Here is a 22,719-nt window from a genome sequence, read left to right on the forward strand (position 1 = left end):
CTGGGTTTTGCGTTCGGATATGCTTCTCGGCTGGTCGTGAGTGGACGTGGAGCGCGTGCGCGAGGGGCTGGGGCGCGGGCGTGGGCTGCTGGGGCCGGAGCAAGAGGCCGGGCGGGGCCCACGCTGCAGCCGCCTGCCCTGTGGACCCGCGAGGCGCGGGAGCCCGGCTGTGAGCTAGCAAGCAGAGCTGCTGCCTTTGTGACGGTTATTTTGCGCCTGCAGGTGCCGATCGTAGGTATGCATGGGAGGGCTGGACGTGGTTTGCTTGCTAGAGGACCGGGTACCGCGGTTTGCTCACCTCATCCCTGAGGTGGACAATCGTTTCACCAACAATGGTTCTTCCCTATGGTCTTCCTGGGCTGAGCTATCCCCGGAGCCCCTTGGGTTCTCGTGGTCGCGCTGGTGGGATTGGACCTTGATGCCCGCTGCGCCGGACGGTGTTGGGGAGTCCGAGCCACATAGTCTCAGCGATGAGAAATAAGGATTCTTCTGTTCCTGTTTCCTTTTTCTTCCCAGCTGAGGCCAGAGGTTTAAATTTTTGCATCTGGCCTTTCCAGCGTCTGCTAAACGTGATCTGATCATGCTATTTTTTTGTTAGAGCAGGAAATTTCTTAACTGTGAATGTGTTAACGTTCATAAAAGAAATCCGACGTGGTTATACTGGTTTTGAAATATATATATGTGTGTGTGTGTTGCTGCTGCTAAGTCTCTTCAGTCGTGTCCGACTCTGTGCGACCCCATAGACGGCAGCCCACCAGGCTGCCCGGTCCCTGGGATTCTCCAGACAAGAACAATGGAGTGGGTATATATATGTGTGTGTGTGTGTGTGTGTGTGTCACACACCACGGGTCGCAAAGAGTCGGACACGTCTGAGCGACTTCACTTTCACTTTCACTGTATTCTAGTCGTGGATACTGTAAAAGTTATATGCTCCAAGCGTTGATAAAATAAGTTTTATTTAATAGGTTTTGTGCCAAAAAGAGCTGGACCAATTCCTATTTCTTACTCTGAAATAAAAACTTTTTACGTATTGAAATTATTTTATCATTTATCTTCCTCAGAATTGCGTGTATATTAGTATTTTCAGTGTTTAAAATAGAACAAGTTTGTGTTGGTCTTTAAAAAAAAAAAAAAAACCTGCATGTCTAGCTCCTTCAGTTGTTGTTGCTGCTGCTGCTGCTGCTGCTGCTAAGTCGCTTCAGTCGTGTCCAACTCTGTGCGACCCCATAGACGGCAGCCCACCAGGCTCCCACGTCCCCGGGATTCTCAAGGCAAAAGCACTGGAGTGGGTTGCCGTTTCCTTCTCCCGTGCATGAGAATGAAAAGTAAAAGTGAAGTCACTCAGTTGTGTCCGACTCTTCGCGACCCCATGGACTGCAGCCTACCAGGCTCCTCCATCCATGGGAGTTTCTAGGCAAGAGTACTGGAGTGGGATGCCATCGCCTTCTCCTCAGTTGTTGAGTTTTCTCTTTTTGTTGTTTGAATCAAATAGTGTAACTAGAAGTGTGTATGTGTTTAAACTAGTTTTATTTTTCAGACTCATCTCATAATTATATTTTTTGTTTTCTCTTGACACTAGAGCACTTAAAGCAATCAAATTTGTACATAATCTAACATCTGGTATGAATATTAAAGAAGAGGTTGTCATTTCTCAAGAGGTTGACAAAAAGTTTGACATCAAAATTATATAGATCCCACCCAAAGTATATGGAGAAGGTGACAAATATAAGTTCTAGCTATACTTCATATACAGAATATACTGTTAAAGAAAAAAAAAGAAGTAAGAGGGAAGACAGATTGTCATCCAAGTTGTGTGTGTATGCTCAGTCATGTTGTAGTCTTTGCAACTCCATGGACTGTAGCCTGCCAGGCTTCTCTGTCCATGGAATTTTTCAGGCAAGAATACTGGAGTGGGTTGCTACTTCTACTCCAGGGGATTTTCTGACCCAGGAATCAAACCGACATCTCTTATGTCTCCTGCATTGGCAGGCAAATTCATTACTCCTTCGCCACCTAAGGAAGCCCATCCAGAATGCCAGCTAAAAAAGTGTTAGTCACATTAGGAATGTCGACTAAAGTTAACTGTCTACTAGGATGGTATATAATTTTTAAAAAGATGGTATAACAAGTGTTGGCAAGCATGTGGGAAAGTTGCAACGCTTGTATGTTGCTTGTGTGAAAATAAAATGATGTAGTCACTATGGAAAACATTTCAGTGGGTCCTCAAAAAGCTGAACATAAAGTAACCATATAAGCCAGCAATTCCGCTCTTAGGTATAATCATCAGCAGATGAATGAATAAAATGTGGTGGATCTATTCAGAGGAATATTATTTAGCCATTAAAAAGAGAGAAATGCTGGTTCAGGCTACAACTTGTATGAACCAAAATGTCAACTTGAAAAAATGCACAACATGAAAGTTGTGAGTTAAGTTTTATTTAGGGCAAAACGAGGACTGGAGCCCGGGAGACAACATCTGAGACCACTCTGAGAAACTGTTCCAAAGAGGCAGGGGAGAAAGTCAGTATATTTGTGATTTTGGTGAAGGGGGAATTCATTCAATCAAGTACTGCTGCTACTGCTAAGTCACTTCAGTCGTGTCCGACTCTGTGCGACCCCATAGACGGCAGCCTACCAGGCTCCCCCATCCCTGGGATTCTCCAGGCAAGAACACTGGAGTGGGTTGCCATTTCCTTCTTCAATGCATGAAAGTGAAAAGTGAAAATGAAGTTGCTCAGTCATGTCCGACTCTTCACGTACCCATGGACTGCAGCCTACCAAGCTCCTCTGCCCATGGGATTTTCCAGGCAAGAGTACTGGAGTGGGGTGCCATTGCCTTCTCCGACAATCAAGTACATATCTTCCCAAAGGTTTCTGCTAGTCTGGTGAAGCTTTTGCTTGTCACAAGGAACAATCATCAACATGAAGGATTTCGGTGCTTTCTAGATATGAAGAGAAACAAGAATTGGGCTCCTTAAATCTGCTCCTGAAAAATATCTAACTGAAGATGTATCCTGTCAGTTTTTGCCCCCACCGAGCACAGAATACCTCGTTTCTGCTTTCCACCCTGAACTCCTTTCAGGGAATGTTGAAGGTTAGCAGCTGCAGCAGCATATGACTTAATCATTATAGAGGTAGATGACAAGTGCTAATTTGTAGTTAACAAAAATATTATACTGAGCGAAATAAACCAGACACAGACATATGATTTGAATCAACTATAGTATGATTTCTTTTTAACCTATAAGGGAAACAAATCTGAAAAAGAATGTATGTGTGTGTGTATAACTAAGTCACTTTGCTATACATCTGGAACTACCACAAAGTAGAAAATCAGCTATACTTGAATAATAAAAGAGATTTTTTAAACAAGAGAAAGGATTCAATATAGTATTAGAACCATTCAATTCCAAATAAAATTTAACACAGAAATCTAGAGATTGTGAAGTGGAGGCAGTCTTTGGAGCTCTTTTCTTCCTACTCCTGGGGATTTTGATCACTGTACATGTATTTCTGGAATAGTCTGATGTCTTCTCTGTGGGTGTGTAGGTACATACAGCTGGTCTGAGGGAATCTAGGCTCATGATCAACGAGCCCCTGATCATAGCACCTCTCCTCAAGTTTCTTCCTTTCCCACAGCTTCACTTGCTCGATATCTCCTGCTTCTCAGGAAGTTCTGTCAGGAACAAGGAGGGCATGGAGGCTGAGTTGCTAACTGCCCGGTCCCACGTAAGTTGGGCTGCCTTCATTCTTGTTTGTTTTCCAACTGGGAATCCATTTTTGGTTAAAGGTTCTTAAGGGATCCATATGTCAGTCACCTCCCCCTGCAGACTGGCACTATTTTGTTTGCTTTATTTATAGTTGTTTTATTTCCTTTCATGTCAAAGAAACACAGCTTGGACAGAAATGTGTGGATTATCAAGGATTCTAATGAGATGCTGTTTGTCCACAGTGAGGAACTGAGCACACAACAAGCTTTCTCCCTCAAAGATGATGACAGAACTGGGGATACTGGTGCCTTTTTGAGGGATTCTCTGGTCCTGGTGGTCTTGGATGTGTGGCTGGCTTGTTAGTTCCTGCCTGGGGACTGCCTGTTTGGAGGAGCTTGGGGATAAGTTGTGTAATTATCCAGGAGTAACTAAAATGAAGACAGGAAGAGCCTGGGGGAGGGTGGATCCTCTGGGGACAGAGTGACTGGGTGGGGAACCCTCCTTCAGCCTCTCTCAGCTTCTCCCCTAGATCACCCCTTCATGTTTCATGTGTATTGAAAACCCTACCAGAGAACATAGCCTTTGCTTTGGGCTGTCCTATATATTTTGAAGGATTTAAGAAAAATAATCTACAGTATTTATCCAGATATTTACTTTTTTTTTTTTTAATTTGGCCACTCCATATGGCATGTGGGATCTTAGTTCCCTGACCAGGGATGGAACCCACACCCCATGCATTGTAAGCCCAGGGTCTTAATCACTGGACCGTCAGGGAAGTCCCCAAATATTTGCTGTCTGTCTTTCTTATCTGTCATTCCTTAGATGTAAAATTTCTCTCGTATTATTTTCCTTGCCTGAAGAATTCCCTTTAGCATTCCTTTAGAGCTGGTCTGCTGGTAACAAATCCTGTTTAACTTTATTTGAGAATGTATTTTTCATCATTCCTGAAAGATATTTTCACCTAGCATTGTAATTCTTACATGACAGTTCATTTCTTTCAACATTAAAAAAGCCCACTATTCCACTATCTTTGTATCTTCACAGATCTTTGATGAAAAACACTCAATCATTCAAATGGGTTTTTTTCCTTCTGTGTGTCATCTACAGTTCTTTTTGATGTGGCTAATAAAAACCTTGCTTCTGTATCTGTTATTTTGTTGCCATAAAATATAAGCTCTTCTCCATTTTTTAATGCCTACCAATGTTTAAGAAAAATGTTTTAGAAATTATTTGAGGTCATGAAACATGGCCACATTGGTTTCTTAAGTGTTAAGTTGTACTTGAATTCAAGACTGTTTTTCCCTTCTTTTCCTGCCTTGTATTAGGTTCTAATTATTTCACATAAGTGTAGATTAACTGATTCTCCTTGCTTTAGCTGTTTACAACATACTTTATTTAAATGAGCGTATTTCTGACAGTTTCTTAACCTAAAGTGTAACATGAAGCTGGTTTCTAGACAGTGCATAGCATTCCTTTTAGGGGTTGACCAGAAGTAGACATAAATACTACTCATTCCTAGAATAAATTCTGTTCTATTCTCTTTCCCTACCCAAGGGCTATCTGCCTAATCTTCCTGTTAATATTTGGGAAAGTGGGGGAGCAGAGATACACATCAGGCTCACATTTGCTTCATGTTGTAGACACTGGTGACCTTCAAGGACATACTTGTGAACTTCACCAGGGAAGAGTGGAAACTGCTGGACGCTGCTCAGCAGATCATGTACAAAGATGTGATGCTAGAAAACTACAGAAACCTGGTGTCTTTAGGTGAGACCAACCTCCCTTTGTGCAGTGGGTGGGAATTGTTTTGATTTGTTGAATTTTAAGAAATTGTATATTTTGTATATAATTATATGTTTTATATTTTAAGAAGTATATATTTTGCTGCCTCTGTAGCCCTACCTTGTCTATTCTTCAGAGCCCCCACAGGACTGTTGAAGGGTCAGGAGTTGGGCTTGAACTGGGATGTTTCTTTGTGTCTAGCCCAGAGCTCCTAACCCTTGCCCAGTACTTTATCTTTCACTGTAAACAGGGCATCAGCTTCCCAAACCAGATGTGATCCTGCGGTTGGAGAAGGGGGAGGAGCCGTGGCTGGTGGAGAGAGAGATTCACCAAGAGACCCATCCAGGTAAGGACCAGACCCCTGCTCAGAGAAGGAATTGCTGGTCTCTAGTTTTCCACATTTCAAAGACAAGGACTGAGTTTATTTACCTTCTGTTTCCCCATTGCTCGGCTGCCTTCTTCAGTCTTGTCACACTTCGATTTCCATTCATGAAAATTATCTTTCTGTGGATGTGCTTGGCTCCAGCCCTGTTCATAGTGCTTTCTTGATTCTTACCACTAGCTCTAGCATCTGCACCCTCTTGTTTATCATAGAATTACTTCTCATCTTTAACTGTCCTTTCCCTGTCCTGTGTCCCTTCCCATAGCCTTCATTCTGCTGCTTTGTGTAATCTCTGCTCTGGGACCTCATCGCCCACTCCTGCTCTGGGTTTGTTTTCTGCCAGGTAGAAGACTGCTACAGACAACTCACTGTCAACAGTCCTTGTTGACGTAACTCTCCTTCCTTCCCAGAATTGCTGCTCTCAAAAACACCTGTTTTCTCACTGTCATCTAGCTTTATTTAATGTTCTTTTTCAGTTTACTCCTATTCATTTTAATCTTAACATCTCCAATTTGCAGATTGTTATGAGGATTCCTAGCATCATTCCTTTTCCCAACTTCCCTGTGTAGAGCAGATCAGCCTTCTGGGCTAAGAAATAGAAGGCAGTCCTCCATCTTCCTCCTCCTCTGTTCCCACTGAGTGATCATTTCCCTGACCTCTGTTTCTAAGCTCAGTGCCCTGACATCTTTCTCCGTGGCCCAGCCATCCTGGTCTGGATCATGCTGCCTGTGGTCAATTTCACATGGGGCAGAGAAGCCAGGACACATGCCAGTGACCCCTGTGCCCTTGTGGGCACCATGGCCCCCCAGGCTCAGTGCAGTCCAGGCATGCTGTAACCCTCCACAACCATTTCCCTCTGACACATCCACACATACCAGGCATTCCCTGCATTTCAGGCTTCCCGTGTGATGTAACCAGAGTCTTAGTCATGCTAGAAGTTTCACCTCCTATTCTTTGCGAAACCTTTTGACTTGTTAAGTACAGGTTCCTTAAGGTTTTCTGAGCTTTCATTTTGTTTATACTTTTTAAAAATTAATTTATTTATTTTTGGCCGTGCTGGGTCTTTATTGCTGTTGGCACTAGTTGCAGCTAGTGGGGGCTGTTCTCTAGTTGCGGTTCACAGGCGTCTCATTGCAGTGACTTCTCTTGTTGTAGAGTATAGGCTTCAGGGTGCACAGGCTTCAGTAGTTGTGATGCATGGGCTTAGTTGCCCATGGCATCCAGCATCCTCCCAGACCAGAATTGGACCCATGTCCCCTGCACTGGCAGGCAGGTTCTTATCCACTGTGCCACTAGGGAAATCCTGTCTCTACTCTTAAATGTCATAAATGTCTTAAATTTGTTAAATGTCATTAATTGTTTCAGACCTTTTTACACTGGGCCTTGTAGATGACTGTATCAAATACCTATCTCAGGGAAGGTCTCTTAGACACTGGAAAGTACTTGATCCCTCAACTGCTTTGGAGCCATGGCAGGAAAAACTGTTCTCTGTTTCTTTTTTTTCCCTATTTTTTCCTGTCTGTATTTTTTCCAATCCTGTGTTGAGTTTAGCAAGCTTTCCTGGATGTCTATCTGTTGACAAGTATCCAAAAATAACTGTATAACCAACAGTTTACATTTTGGTGGAAAATTTATTGTCAAAGAAATACTAAAGTTCCATACATGTGCTTAATCACCTGGAATTTGAGGGAATCTACAAGCCATAGGAACTTCATTATTAAAATGAAAAGTATTATGGGTGATGGCTTTAAAAACTCAGATGAGTTCATTAATGGCTGCTACAGATTTTGAAGATAACTCAGGTGGGTAATCTCCCATGTTACAGAATATGTGGAATATTTTTAGGACTTTAATACATTTAATTTTTCTGTTGCTTTACTCAGACTTGTCCATCCATACCCAGCTCCACCCCTTATCATATGTGTTCATTTTAGAATTTTCCAGCTGACATTTGTAGTTTGAAAAACTTATCCATGGGATTTTGATGCATGGAGTAGAGGAGAGGAAAAAGATGGCATGTGCCTATCAAAACTCATCAAGGTAGAGGTATTTGTAAGTGTAATGGACTTTATTGCTATTTGTTGTTTAGTTGCTAGTCATGTCCAGCTCTTTTGCAACCTGATGGACTGTAGCCTGCCAGACTCCTCTATCCATGGGATTTTCAAGGCAAAAAGACTGGAGTAAATTGCCATTTTCTTCTCCAGGTGGATCTTCCTGACCTGGGATCAAACCCACATTTTCTGCATTGGCAGGTGGATTCTTAACCACTGAGCCACAGGGAAGCCCAATGAACTCTGTTGTTAAGCCTTTAAAAGGAAGTAAATAACTGCACTTTGCTGTAACATGGATGAACTTTGAGGACAGTCTGCTGAGTGAAATAAGTCAGTCACAAAAGGACAAATAGTGTATCATTCCACATATATAAAGCACTTGAAGTAGCCAAAATCATAAAGACACAAAATATACTGGTAATTGCTGAGCACTGGGTTGAGAGAAGGTTGGAGTATTATTGTTTAACAGTATAGAGCTCCCATTTTAGAAGATAAAAACAGCCGTTGGAGATGACTGCACAACAATGTGAAGATACTTAATACTTGAATCACGTACTTAAAAATGGTTAAGATGGTGCATTTAAAAAAATTTTTTTAATTGAAGGATAATTGCTTTACAGAATTTTGTGGTTTTCTCTCATACATCAACAAGAATCAGCCATAGGTACATTTTATGTTATATGTATTTTTTAAATCACAATTTTTTAAAAAAAGAAATCAGAGTGGGTAAGAAACAAATGACTAACAAAATTGTGAATGAAAATTAGGACTGGGAATGGGGATCGGGTTGTACAAAGAAGGCAGTTAGAAGCCTGGCACAGGGATTGTTTTGCCAGGTGTCTTAGTTTCCTGTGGCAACCAAAACTAAGTTCCACAAATCAGGTGGCTTAAATCAACACATTTACTTTCTCACAGTTCTAGAGGTCTGAAGTCAAGGTGTAGGCAGGGCTGTGTGCCCTCTGAGGCTTCAGGGGAGGATGCTTCCTGCCTCTCCTAACTTTGGTGCCCTTTGGCTTGTAGACACATCACCTCCATCTTCACATGGTCAACTCCCCTGTGTGTCTGTCTCTGTGTCTCCTCTCCTTTCCTTGTAAGGACCCCAGTCAGATGGGATTAGGGTCCTCCTACTCCAGTAATACTTCATCTTAACTAATTACTTTTGCAATGATCCTATTTCCAAATAAGGTCATAATCTGTAATGTTGGGGGTTAAGACTTCAACATATCTTCTTTGGGGAACACAATTCACCCTGTATGTCAGGTAAGAATAGATATTGCCCCACTTATATAGGAAGAGGTGATATTGGGTAAATTGTGGATTTTTTTCTAGATTTCAGAAACAAACATTTTAGCCAAAAGGCATTGAGAAACAAATACAGGCTCTGAAGCAGGGAAAGTAACTTGCAGTAGTATGCATGTGTGTAAGTAGAAGGGTGAAAAGTCCAGGAGAATGTGAATTAGAGTTCAGGTTCTGAGTTAATATCCTGTGTTAGTCCTGTCAATTTTAATAAAGTCTTGATGTCTCAGAACAAAGGAATCAAAGCAGAAGGTGGGAATGATGCCAGCAGTGAGCATTACAAACTGTATTGCTTTGGTGATGAACTTCCACCTTATATGATACTTAGGATAACCTTATAGGTCCTTAGATGACAGATAAGCAATATGATTTTTGAAAAGTTTAGCACTTTGTCTAAATTCACCACTAGTAGTGGCAAAGCTTAGGTTAGAAGCCATATCTGGGTAACTTAGGTGCAGTTGCTCTTCCAGTCTGTCACACAGCCTTTCTGAAGGGTTCGCCATGTCAGACACCTGGAATTATTCTGCACTGCTTTGGTGATATACATAAGAACCATTTCCTGCCATAGAGCTGTGTTCATGGTTTAGGAATGTGAAGAATTCATGTCAGAGCAGGGCCTGGCAGCAAGAAGACCCATTAGGCTCTTATATCATCATTAGTTGAATTAGGTAATGGCAGCAGCCCCTTCTGTGGTTTTCCTAAACTGCCACCCCAGCACTGAATATCTTGATCCCACATGTCACAGCTAATCCTGTGGCTTCTCTTACTCTTTGCTCCTTTTATATGCATATTATAGCCCATCATATTTCCTGTCAATGAGTCTTCTATCCCTTTTTCTCTATCACAGTTACAAAACCATATTTGAAAGCAACACTACAGGACTTAACATACTTTTTTCTACATCCATCCTACCATTCTGACCTTAATACTTCTTTTAGTTATAGAAGCTTTTCCATTTCTTTCAGATTTGGAAACGTCAGTTGAAATTAAATCAACTTCCACTAAGAGCATTTCTAATGATAAATACTCCTGTGATGTTAAAATGGAAAGAATGGCAAAGAGTGATCTCTGGTATTTGTCACTGGAAGAAGTCTGGACTTGTGGTGGTCAGTTGCACAGGCCCCAGGACAGCCAGGAGAGACATCTGAGGCAAGTGGCATTCACCCAAAAGAAAGTACTTCCTCAGGAGAGAGTATGTGAAAGTGGGAAGTATAGGGGAAACTGTTTTCTGCCTGCTCAACTAGTACTGCAAGAGTATTTCTGTAAACATGACTCAAATCCTAAAGGTTTGAAACACAATTTGGTTTTCAGTGGCCATCAGGAAAGCTGTGCAAGCAACAGTAATGAATCCAGTCAAACTTTCTGTCAAAACATCCGCCTTATTCAATTTGCAAGAACTCAAGCAAGAGATAAATCATACAGATGCCCTGATAACAATTCTCTTACTCATAGTACATCCCTTGGTATATCAAAGGGTGCGCATAGAGAAAAACCCTATGAATGTAAGGAATGTGGAAAATTCTTCAGCTGGCGCTCTAATCTTACCAGACACCGTCTTATTCATACTGGAGAAAAACCTTATGAATGTAAGGAATGTGGAAAATCTTTCAGCCGAAGTTCTCACCTCATAGGACATCAAAAGACTCATACTGGTGAAGAACCATATGAGTGTAAAGAGTGTGGAAAATCCTTCAGCTGGTTCTCTCACCTTGTTACCCATCAGAGAACTCATACAGGAGACAAACTGTACACATGTAGTCAGTGTGGAAAGTCTTTTGTTCACAGCTCTAGGCTTATTAGGCACCAGAGAACTCACACTGGAGAGAAACCCTATGAATGTCCTGAATGTGGGAAATCTTTCAGACAGAGCACACATCTCATTCTGCATCAGAGAACTCATGTTAGAGTGAGGCCCTATGAATGCAGTGAATGTGGGAAGTCTTACAGCCAGAGATCTCACCTTGTTGTCCATCACAGAACTCACACTGGGCTGAAACCCTTTGAGTGCAAAGACTGTGGAAAATGCTTCAGTCGAAGCTCTCACCTTTTCTCACATCAGAGAACCCATACTGGGGAGAAGCCATACGAATGTCATGACTGTGGAAAATCCTTCAGCCAGAGTTCTGCCCTCATTGTGCACCAGAGAATTCATACTGGAGAGAAACCATATGAGTGTTGTCAGTGTGGGAAAGCCTTCATTAGAAAGAATGACCTTATTAAGCATCAGAGGGTTCATGTTGGAGATGAGACCTATAAATGTAATCAGTGTGGAATCATCTTCAGCCAGAACTCTCCACTTATAGTATATCAAATAGCTCATACTGGAGAGCAGTTCCTAACATGTAATCAGTGTGGGACAGCACTTGTTAATACCCCTAATGTTATTAGATACCAGACAAATCTTATTCGGGAAAATGCATATTAAGGTCATAAAGATGGACTACTTCCCAAAGAGCAATAACTTTATTTAGCACTTGAGAGCTCCTTTTGGAGAGAAGTTGCTTTCAATCTTGTTCCTACACTTATGTGCACTAGAAAGTTGGCCCTGGAGGGGGAAAAACACAAAAATTTCACCTTAATATGTCAGATTGTCTTCTTTTTCCAAATTCCTACAAAAGTAATTGGTCTGGGAGGATTCATGGACAAACCTTAAATGCTAAAATCTGAGAAGAAACCATTAGGTAAGTGAGTTGTTGGTAAGTGATCCAGCTTTGTTTGCTTCAAAACAAATGAGAGCACTACCTCAAAAAGATAAATGAAAGCTGTTGCTGAGGAGAATAAAAAATGGGTGTAGTTATGGTAACAGACAATAGAAAATTGTATTCCAGTGAGTTAATATCCCATTTTTCACTTGATCATCCCTCTCTCCTGGGACACTTTGTAGTGTTCAGTTAGTTTTATGTGTCTGGTATAAACCACACTTTGGCTAGCAGCAGGGAAGATCTTATCATGAAAAATGGTGAAGGAAGAACAAGTTTACTACCAGTACTACCCAGGTTGGATATATTTGCATGTGGGCAAGAACTGAAAACATGTATATGGATAAATGAACAAAATTGAGTTGTTAGATAATGGAATTATGAATAAGTTTTATAGTCTAGCCAGTGTCACTGTAACAATTTGAAGATACTTTTAAATATTAAAAAAGGATATTGTTTTCTCTATTCCACTACTAGTGAAGCTTGAGAACCTCCTGCTAGCAAATTTTCCCATCACTTCTAAGTTGTTTGGAGTCATAGAGTTGTACTCCTTGGGACAAGCTGCCAAAGGCTCCTGGGAGCTTAAACACAATGCTTCTCTGGATGTTGGGACCTAAAAGAGTGGCAAATTTGGACACACTAGATAGGGTCTCCATTTGATCCTGAGCGGGTGCGTGGGCAATACCTAGCACAAGTATGCTGTTAAACAGTGCTGCCCAAGGCGACCCTCCTTCCAAAGTAGTCTCATATCTTTATGAAGAAAGCAGTGGTCAAGAGTATATATTTGAGCTGGACTCCCAAGTTGAAATCCCACCTCTGTCCATCACTTGCTGGTTAACCTTGGGCATGCTGCTTGGCCTCTCTGTGCCTGAATTACAGATGTCCTTCTCTGCAGATTAGGGATGACATCACTTACCTCATGGGATTGTGGTTAGTAGTAAACAAGTAACATACAAACAGAGCAGAATATGCCTGACATGTATGAAGTGCTTTATTACATTAGCTGCAATTATTAATATTACTTTATTGTCCCACTAAACTGTCTGTCGTTTACTTTAAACTGACTCAATTGCTGGCTGAGTTCCCATTTCCCTTCCAATCACACATATCTTCCCTTTTAACCACATTAGAACTTATCACCCAAGGAATCACTCACCCTCAGTGGGTGTTTGGATATATTTATGTGGATCAGTAAACAACTTTTAATCTTGTTTGCAAAAGCAATCTCTTTTATACAGAGGTTTTCCCTTCAAGGGAGAGGATCCTAGTCTTCATATTTTCTGTTAAGTCCATGACCCAAAACAGATTTAGATAGAGAATCTGTTTTAATTCTGTTTCATTCTGGCTCGTGTGTGTGTGTGTGTGTGTGTGTGTGTGTGTGTGTGTGTGTGTAGGGGGCTGGGGTGGGAGAAGGGGCTGACCATCATTTGCCATTTTCTAGCAAATGATACATATTGGTACATATGGTAGATGCTCAATGATTGCTGAATGATATACTATTGAGAAAACAGGACAACGCCCTTGCTTTCTCTCCCAGGACAAATCTAGAAATGCTCCTTAGATCTGAGAGACCTGAGACCTGCAGAAGTGAGAGGTCACAGCTCATTCCTCCTGGTGCAGTTAAGGAGAAGCGAGTTGGCCCAGGCCTCACATTTTGAGAACCTCCTGGCACCTCAGTTATGGCTGAGTAACTCCTCAGTGATTACACACCATTCATGTGTTTAATGTAGTCCTACCAGAAATGGTTTTGATTGCAAGCAGTGATTCTTTATGGGTGTAAAAGAGGAGCCCCTCAGCTGTGCCTCTTAGAATTTCTGGTAACCCATGGCTCAGTTTTCTTGAACTGTGTAGTGGAGATACTGCTGGTATCTACCTCTGAAGGTAGTTGTTTGGATTAAGTGAAATAATGTGTAAAGTACTTGAAACAGTGCCTGGCACATAGGAAGTACTGTATGTGTTTAGCTATTAATAATAATAATGTTACTATTATTAACACCCTAAGGAATGTATGTCTGTAGATGATCACTGAAGCATTACTTATAATACTATAAAATTTTCAATATTAAAAATGGATAATAGAAAAGTTGTTATTTATAGACATTAAAGTTTCACAAACAGAAAGCTTGATAACATGAAAAAAGTTGTGATGTTATGAAAAAAGCATGATAAATAATTGTCAATATAGAGTAAGCTCAGATATGTAAAATAAATTAACTTCAAACAACTGAAATGAATCTCACTCAAAACTTTAAGGAGATTTGTCAAAAGATAATAACAGTTAGCCTACATATTGGGAGAATTGGTGTTTACTTTTCTTTTTCTTGGTACTTTTCTTTTCGAAGTCTCTTCAAAGAATATATATTCCTTTTTAAGATGGGGAAAACAGTCTCTTCAGTGATGGAATGTTTTTTCTTCGAAAGTTCTTATCTACAAATAATCTACTGGAACTTTTAAAACGGGGAATTGGCAAGGTTGCGCGATACTAGATCAATATACAAAAATTGACTTGTATAAGCAGTGAACGGTTTGTAAATGAAATACCATCCTATTTGCAATGATACAAAAATATTAAATATTTAAGTATATTTAATGAATTGAGCAAGATCTATACAATGAAAGTATAAAACATTGCTGAAAGACATTCGGGAACACAGAAAACACATAATAAACAGATTATAAGTGGAGAAATACACTATGGTCAAGGATGGAAAAACTCAATATAGTAGGAGAGTAATTCTCCCCAGACTGATCTTCAAGTTCAGAGGCATTTGTAGAAATTGACAAGTTTAGGGGACGGTCCTAAGAGGTGGAGGAATAGGATGGGGAGACCACTTTCTCCCCGACAAATTCATCAAAAGAACATTTGAACGCTGAGTAAATTACACAAAACAACTTCTGAATGCTGGCAGAGGACATCAGTTCAGTTCAGTTCAGTTCAGTCGCTCAGTCGTGTACAACTCTTTGCAACCCCATGAGTTGCAGCACGCCAGGCCTCCCTGTTCATCACCATCTCCCAGTGTTCACTCAGACTCATGTCCATCGAGTCAGTGATGCCATCCAGCCATCTCATCCTTTGTCATCCCCTTCTCCTCCTGCCCCCAATCCCTCCCAGCATCAAAGTCTTTCCAATGAGTCAACTCTTCGCATGAGGTGGCCAAAGGACGAGCTTTAGCTTTAGCATCATTCCTTCCAAAGAAATCCCAGGGTTGATCTCCTTCAGAATGGACTGGTTGGATCTCCTTGCAGTCCAAGGGACTCTCAAGAGTCTTCTCTAACACCACACTTCAAAAGCATCAATTCTTGGGCGCTCAGCCTCCTTCACAGTCCAACTCTCACATCCATACATGACAGCAGGAAAAACCATAGCCTTGACTAGATGGACCTTAGTCTGCAAAGTAATGTCTCTGCTTTTGAACATGCTATCTAGGTTGGTCATAACTTTTCTTCCAAGGAGTAAGTGTCTTTTAATTTCATGGCTGCAATCACCATCTGCAGTGATTCTGGAGCCCAAAATAATAAAGTCTGACATTTTTTCCACTGATTCCCCATCTATTTCCCATGAAGTGATGGGACCGGATGCCATGATCTTCGTTTTCTGCATGTTGAGCTTTAGGCCAACATTTTCGCTCTGCTCTTTCACTTTCATCAAGAGACTTTTAGCTCCTCTTCACTTTCTGCCATAAGGGTGGTGTCATCTGCATATCTGAGGTTATTGATATTTCTCCCGGCAATGTTGATTCCAGCTTGTCTTTCTTCCAGTCCAGCGTTTCTCATGATGTACTCTGCATAGAAGTTAAATAAGCAGGGTGACAATATAGAATATACAATATACTCCTTTTCCTTTTTGGAACCCGTCTGTTGTTCCATGTCCAGTTCTAACTGTTGCTTCCTAACCTGCATACAGATTTCTCAAGGGGCAGGTCAGGTGGTCTGGTATACCCATCTCTTTCAGAATTTTCCACAGTTTATTGTGATCCACACAGTCAAAGGCTTTGGTGTAGTCAATAAAGCAGAAATAGATGTTATTCTGGAACTCTCTTGCTTTTTCCATGATCCAGCAGATGTTGGCAATTTGATCTCTGGCTCCTCTACCTTTTCTAAAACCAACTTGAACATCAGGGAGTTCACAGTTCACGTATTGCTGAAGCCTGGCTTGGAGAATTTTGAGCATTACTTTACTAGCATGTGAGATGAGTGCAATTGTGCGGTTGTTTGAGCATTCTTTGGCATTGCCTTTCTTTGGAGTTGGAATGAAAACTGACCTTTTCCAGTCCTGTGGCCACTGCTGAGTTTTCCAAATTTGCTGGTATATTGAGTGCAGCACTTTCACAGCATCATCTTTCAGGATTTGAAACAGCTCAACTGGAATTCCATCACCTCCACTAGCTTTGTTTGTAGTGATGCTTTCCAGGGCCCACTTGACTTCACATTCCAAGATGTCTGATTCTAGATTAGTGATCACATCATCATGACTATCTGGGTCTTGAAGATCTTTTTTGTACAGTTCTTCCGTGTATTCTTGCCACCTCTTCTTAATATCTTCTGCTTCTGTTAGGTCCATACCTTTTCTGTCCTTTATTGAGCCCATCTTTGCATGAAATGTTCCCTTAGTATCTCTAATTTTCTTGAAGAGATCTCTAGTCTTTCCCATTCTGTTGTTTTCCTCTATTTCTTTGCATTGATCGCTGAAGAAGGCTTTCTTATCTCTTCTTGCTATTCTTTGGAACTCTGCATTCAGATGCCTATATCTCTCCTTTTCTCCTTTGCTTTTTGTCTCTCTTCTCTTCACAGCTATTTGTAAGGCCTCCCCAGACAGCCATTTTGCTTTTTTGCATTTCTTTTCCATGGGGATGGTCTTGATCCCTGTCTCCTGCACAGTGTCACAAACTTCATTCCATAGTTCATCAGGCACTGTGTCTATCAGATCTAGGCCCTTAAATCTATTTCTCACTTCCACTGTATAATCATAAGGGATTTGGTTTAGGTCATACCTGAATGGTCTAGTGGTTTTCCCTACTTTCTTCAATTTAAATCTGAATTTGGTAATAAGGATTTCATGATCTGAGCAGGCACCCAAAAAGGCAGCCCATTGTCTTTGAAAGGAGGTAGGAAAAAATATAAAAGATAAAAAGAGAGACAAAAGAGGTAGGGATGGAGATCTGTCTCAGAAAGAGAGTCTTAAAAAAGAGAAAAGTTTCCAAACACCAGGAAAAACTCTCACTGGTGAGTCTGTGGCAAGCCTTGGAACCTCAGAGGGCAACCTAACTGGGAGGAAAAATAAATAATTAATTAAAACCCACAGATTATGTGCCTAATGGCAACTCCCTGCAGATAAGCAGTGCAGATGCTCACATCCACCACTAGCAAGCAGGGGATGCATTGATTAGGGTAAGGACCGGGCCTGAATGCCCTGAGGGCAATCTGACAGAAGTAACTTGTGATAGCATCCCAGAGTGTGGGATAGCTATCCCGTGAAAAGCCCTAACCTAAGACTGCCAGGCCCATTCACAGAACAAAGGACTGAGCTAAGCTAGCTGGCTGTGGACTGGCCCATCCCCTGCCAGAGACAGGCAGGCGAGGGCAGCCAGAGCCAGAAGGGGGCCATCGCGGGCACAGAGAGGCATCCTCTACCAAACTACAAGCAGGCTTCAATGCTAACCAAGACTTCTTGGGATTCTAGACAGTCAACATCTGCCGGGAGGGTTACAGAGATCAGCTCCCCAGAAGAGACACAGCACACCTGAGAAGGTGCACTGGTTGTACACCCAGAAAACCAAGTGGCAGGGATGGGGGAGGTGATAAGTCACAGCCCCCACCTCGGGGCAACCGCGCTCACCAAGCACCTGGTCACTTGAGCTGCTCAGACTGGGGAAGGGCACAAAACACAGGCCCAACCAAGTCTGCGCCTCTGTGGAGTACCCAAGAACCTGAACCTGAGCAGCTTAGACCTGGGAAGTGCATACAACTCAGGGCCCGTCTCAGACAGTTCCTAGCAGAGCAACCTAGAGCCTGAGCAGTGTAGACAGAAAGCACACATGCTATGTGCAGGGGCAAACCCAGTGTAGCTGAGACACTGTGAGCACATGCCAGTGTTATTTGTTTGCAGTGTTCCTCCTCCCCACAGCACGACTGAACAAGTGAACCTAAAAAAGTGACCACCACCGCCCCCTTGTGTCAGGGTGGAAATTAGGCACTGAAGAGACCAGCAAACAGAAGCTAAAACAAACAGAGGGAACCACCTTGGAAGTGATAGGTGCAATAGATTAAAACCCTGTAGTTAGCATTGACTACATAGGAAGGGGCCTATAGATCTTGAGAAGTATAAGCTGGATCAAGGAACTATCTGAAAATGAACTGATCCCACACTGTCCACAACACCAGAGAAAGTCCTAGATATATTTTTACCATTATCATTGTTTTAATTTAAAATTTTTTTAATTTTTAAGTCCTCTATTACTCCTTTAATTTTCATTTTTATAACCTACTATTACTTTTCAAAAAAAAGACCCTATTTTTTAAAGCAAACTTCATATATATATATATATATATATATATATATTTTATAATTTTTGTGACTATGTTTTTTTCTTTAATATTGTATTTTTGAGAATCCAACCTCTACTCCAGGTTTTTAATCTCTGCTCTTTGGTATTTGTTATCATTTTTGTACCTTTAAGAACCCAATCTTCAGTACCCATTTTTACTTGGGAGCAAGATTACTGGCTTGACTGCTCTCTCCCCCTTTGGACTCTACTTTTTCTCCACCAGGTCGCCTCTATCTCCTCCCTCCCCCTTCTCTTCTCTACCCAACTCTCTGAATCTCAGTGTTCTGGGCTGTGGAGAACACTTAGGGAACTGATACCTGGCTAGATCTGTCTCTCTCCTTTTGATTCCCCCTTTTATCCTCCTGGCCACCTCTGTCCCTTTCCTCCCTCTTCTCCTCTCTGTGTAACACCATGAACATCTCTGAGGGATCCAGACTGTGGAGAGCACATAGGGAATTGATTACTAGCTAGCTTGCTGTCGCCTCTTTTGATTCCCCCCTTCTCCTCCTGGTCACCTCTGTCTCCCTCCTCCCTCTTCTTTTCTCCATGTAACTCTGTTTACCTCTCCAGGTGTCCCTCACTGTGGAGAAACTTTTCATCTTTAACCTAGATGTTTTATCACTGGTGCTGTATAGATGGAGAAGTCTTGAGGCTACTGTAAGAATAAGACTGAAAACCAGAGGCAGGAGGCTTAAGTCCAAATCCTGAGAACACCAGAGAACTCCTGACTCCAGGGAACATTAATCGATAGAAGCTCATCAAACACCTCCATACCTACACTGAAACCAAGCACCACCCAAGGGCCAACAAGTTCCAGAGCAAGACATATCACACAAATTCTCCAGCAACACAGGAAAATAGCCCTGAGCTTCAATATACAGGGTGCCCAAAGTCACACCAAACCCACTGACATCTCAAAACTCATTACTGGACACTTCATTGCAATCCAGAGAGAAGAAATCCAACTCCACCCACCAGAACACCGACACAAGCTTCCCTAACCAGGAAACCTTGACAAGCCACCTGTCAAACCCCACCTACAGTGAGGAACCTCCACAATAAAGAGGAACCACAAATGGCCAGAATATGGAAAGGCCACCCCAAACACAGCAATATAAACAAGATGAAAAGGCAGAGAAATACCCAGCAAGTAAAGGAACAGGATAAATTCCCACCAAACCAAACAAAAGAGGAAGAGATAGGGAATCTATCTGATAAAGAATTCCAAATAATGATAGTGAAAATGATCCAAAATCTTGAAAACAAAATGGAGTTACAGATAAATAGCCTGGAGGCAAGGATCGAGAAGATGCAAGAAAGATTTAACAAGGACCTAGAAGAAGTAAAAAAGAGTCAAAATATAATGAATAATGCAATAAATAAGATCAAAAACACTCTGGAGGGAACCAACAGTAGAATAACAGAGGCAGAAGATAGGTGAGGTAAAAGATAGAATGGTAGAAATAAATGAAACAGAGAGGAAAAGAGAAAAACAAAAGAAATGAGGACAACCTCAGAGACCTCTGGGATAATGTTAAATGCCCCAACATTCAAATTATAGGAGTCCCAAAAGAAGAAGACAAAAAGAAAGACCATGAGAAAATACTTGAGGAGATAATAGTTGAAAACTTCCCTAAAATGGGGAAGGAAATAATCACCCAAGTCCAAGAAACGCAGAGAATCCTAAAAAGGATAAACCCAAGGTGAAACACCCCAAGACACATATTAATCAAATTAAGAAAGATTAAACACAAACAACAAATATTAAAAGCAGCAAGGAAAAAACAACAACACACAAGGGGATTACCATAAGGATAACAGCTGATCTTTCAATAGAAACTCTTCAAGCCAGGAGGGAATGGCAAGACATACTTAAAGTGATGAAAGAAAATAACCTACAGCCCAGATTACTGTACCCAGCAAGGATCTCATTCAAATATGAAGGAGAAATCTAAAGCTTTACAGACAAGCAAAAGCTGAGAGAATTCAGCACCACCAAACCAGCTCTCCAACAAATGCTAAAGGATCTTCTCTAGACAGGAAACACAGAAAGGGTGTATAAACTGCAACCCAAGACAATAAAGTAAATGGCAACAGGATCATACTTATCAATAATTACCTTAAATGTAAATGGGTTGAATGCCCCAACCAAAAGACAAAGACTGGCTGAATGGATAGAAAAACAAGACTCCTATATATGTTGTCTACAAGAGACCCACCTCAAAACAAGGGACACATACAGACTGAAAGTGAAGGGCTGGAAAAAGATTTTCCATGCAAATAGAGACCAAAAGAAAGCAGGACTAGCAATACTCATATCAGATAAAATAGACTTTAAAACAAAGGCTGTGAAAAGAGACAAAGAAGGACACTACATAATGATCAGAGGATCAATCCAAGAAGAAGATATAATAATTATAAATATATATGCACCCAACATAGGAGCACCACAACATGTAAGGCAAATGCTAACAAGTATGAAAGGGGAAATTAACAATAACACAATAATAGTGGGAGACTTTAATACTCCACTCACACCTATGGATAGGTCAACTAAACAGAAAATTAACAAGGAAACACAAACTTTAAATGATACAGTAGACCAGTTAGACCTAATTGATATCTATAGGGCATTTCACCCCAAAACAATGAATTTCACCTTTTTCTCAAGCGCACATGGAACCTTCTCCAGGATAGATCACATCCTGAGCCATAAATCTAGCCTTGGTAAATCCAAAAAAAATTGAAATCATTCCAAGCATCTTTTCTGACCACAATGCAGTAAGATTAAATCTCAATTACAGGAGAAAAACTATTAAAAATTCCAACATATGGAGGCTGAACAACACACCGCTGAATAACCAACAAATCACAGAAGAAAACAAAAAAGAAATCAAAATATGCATAGAAATGAATGAAAATGAAAATGAATACACAACAACCCAAAACCTGTGGGACACTGTAAAAGCAATGCTAAGGGGAAGGGTCATAGCATTTCTTTGCGTATATTTTTAGGTGTAGAGTTAGGTTATTTACTTGACTTTTTTCTCGTTTCTTGAGGTATGCCTGTAATGCTATGAACCTTCCCCTTAGTTAGTTCAGTCGCTCAGTCTAGTCCGACTCTTTGCTACCCCATGAATCGCAGCACGTCAGGCCTCCCTGTCCATCACCAACTCCAAGAGTTCACTCAGACTCACTCCAGGAGTTCACTCAGACTCACTCCGGGAGTTCACTCAGACTCACTCCGGGAGTTCACTCAGACGCACTCCGGGAGTTGGTGATGGACAGGGAGGCCTGGCGTGCTGCGATTCATGGGGTCGCAAAGAGTCAGACATGACTGAGCAACTGAACTAACTAACTAAGGGGAAGGTTCATAGCATTACAGGCATACCTCAAGAAACGAGAAAAAAGTCAAACAACCTAACTCTACACCTAAAACAACTAGAAAAGAAAGAAATGAAAACCCCAGGTTTAGTAGAAGGAAAGAAATCTTAAAAATTAGGGTAGAAATAAATGCAAAAGAAACAAAAGAGACCATAGCAAAAAATCAACAAAACCAAAAGTTTTGTTGGTTCTTTGAGAAAATTTGTTGGTTTGAGAAGTTTTGTTGGTTCTTTGCTGGTTCTTTGAGAAGATAAATAAAATTGATAAACCACTAGCCAGACTCATCAAGAAACAAAGGGAGAAAAATCAAATCAATAAAATTAGAAATGAAAATGGAGAGATCACAACAGACACCACAGAAATACAATGGATCATAAGAGACTACTATCACCAAATATATGCCAATAAAATGGACAACCTGGAAGAAATGGACAAATTCTTAGAAAAGTACAACTTCCCAAAACTGAACCAGGAAGAAATAGAAAATCTTAACATACCCATTACAAGCACGGAAATTGAAACTGTAATCAGAACTCTTCCAACAAACAAAAGCTCAGACCAGAAAGCTTCACAGCTGAATTCTACCAAAAATTTAGAGAAGAGCTAACACCTATCCTACTCAAACTCTTCCAGAAAATTGCAGAGGAAGGTAAACTAAACTCATTCTATGAGGCCATCATCACCCTAATTCCAAAACCTGACAAAGATGCCACAAAAAAAGAAAACTACAGGCCAATATCACTGATGAACATAGATTCAAAAATCCTTAACAAAATTCTAGCAAACAGAATCCAACAACATATTTAAAAGATCATACATCATGACCAATTGGACTTTATCCCAGGGATGCAAGGATTCTTCAATATCTGC

At 41.1% G+C, this 22,719-nt stretch overlaps 1 protein-coding gene across 5 annotated transcripts; it reads left to right on the forward strand.

Annotated features, from left to right (window-relative positions):
- The first annotated feature begins 15 nt into the window (after positions 1 to 15).
- On the forward strand, positions 16 to 14,150 carry ZNF10 (zinc finger protein 10). 5 transcript variants are annotated; one of them, XM_060400724.1, is made up of 5 exons: positions 16 to 235; positions 3,640 to 4,120; positions 5,351 to 5,477; positions 5,743 to 5,838; positions 10,187 to 14,150. In XM_060400724.1, the coding sequence occupies exons 3-5, from the start codon at positions 5,429 to 5,431 to the stop codon at positions 11,644 to 11,646; spliced, it is 1,605 nt and encodes a 534-aa protein (XP_060256707.1). In that variant the 5' UTR covers positions 16 to 235; positions 3,640 to 4,120; positions 5,351 to 5,428; the 3' UTR covers positions 11,647 to 14,150. The 5 variants fall into 5 exon arrangements, with proteins under 5 accessions (XP_060256707.1, XP_042090375.1, XP_042090374.1 ...); XM_042234441.2 differs by having other exon boundaries at positions 3,640 to 3,729; positions 3,888 to 5,477; XM_042234440.2 differs by having other exon boundaries at positions 3,640 to 3,729.
- Positions 14,151 to 22,719: the final 8,569 nt, after the last annotated feature.

This window comes from Ovis aries, chromosome 17, assembly GCF_016772045.2.
Source record: "Ovis aries strain OAR_USU_Benz2616 breed Rambouillet chromosome 17, ARS-UI_Ramb_v3.0, whole genome shotgun sequence".
Taxonomy (NCBI): domain Eukaryota; kingdom Metazoa; phylum Chordata; class Mammalia; order Artiodactyla; family Bovidae; genus Ovis; species Ovis aries.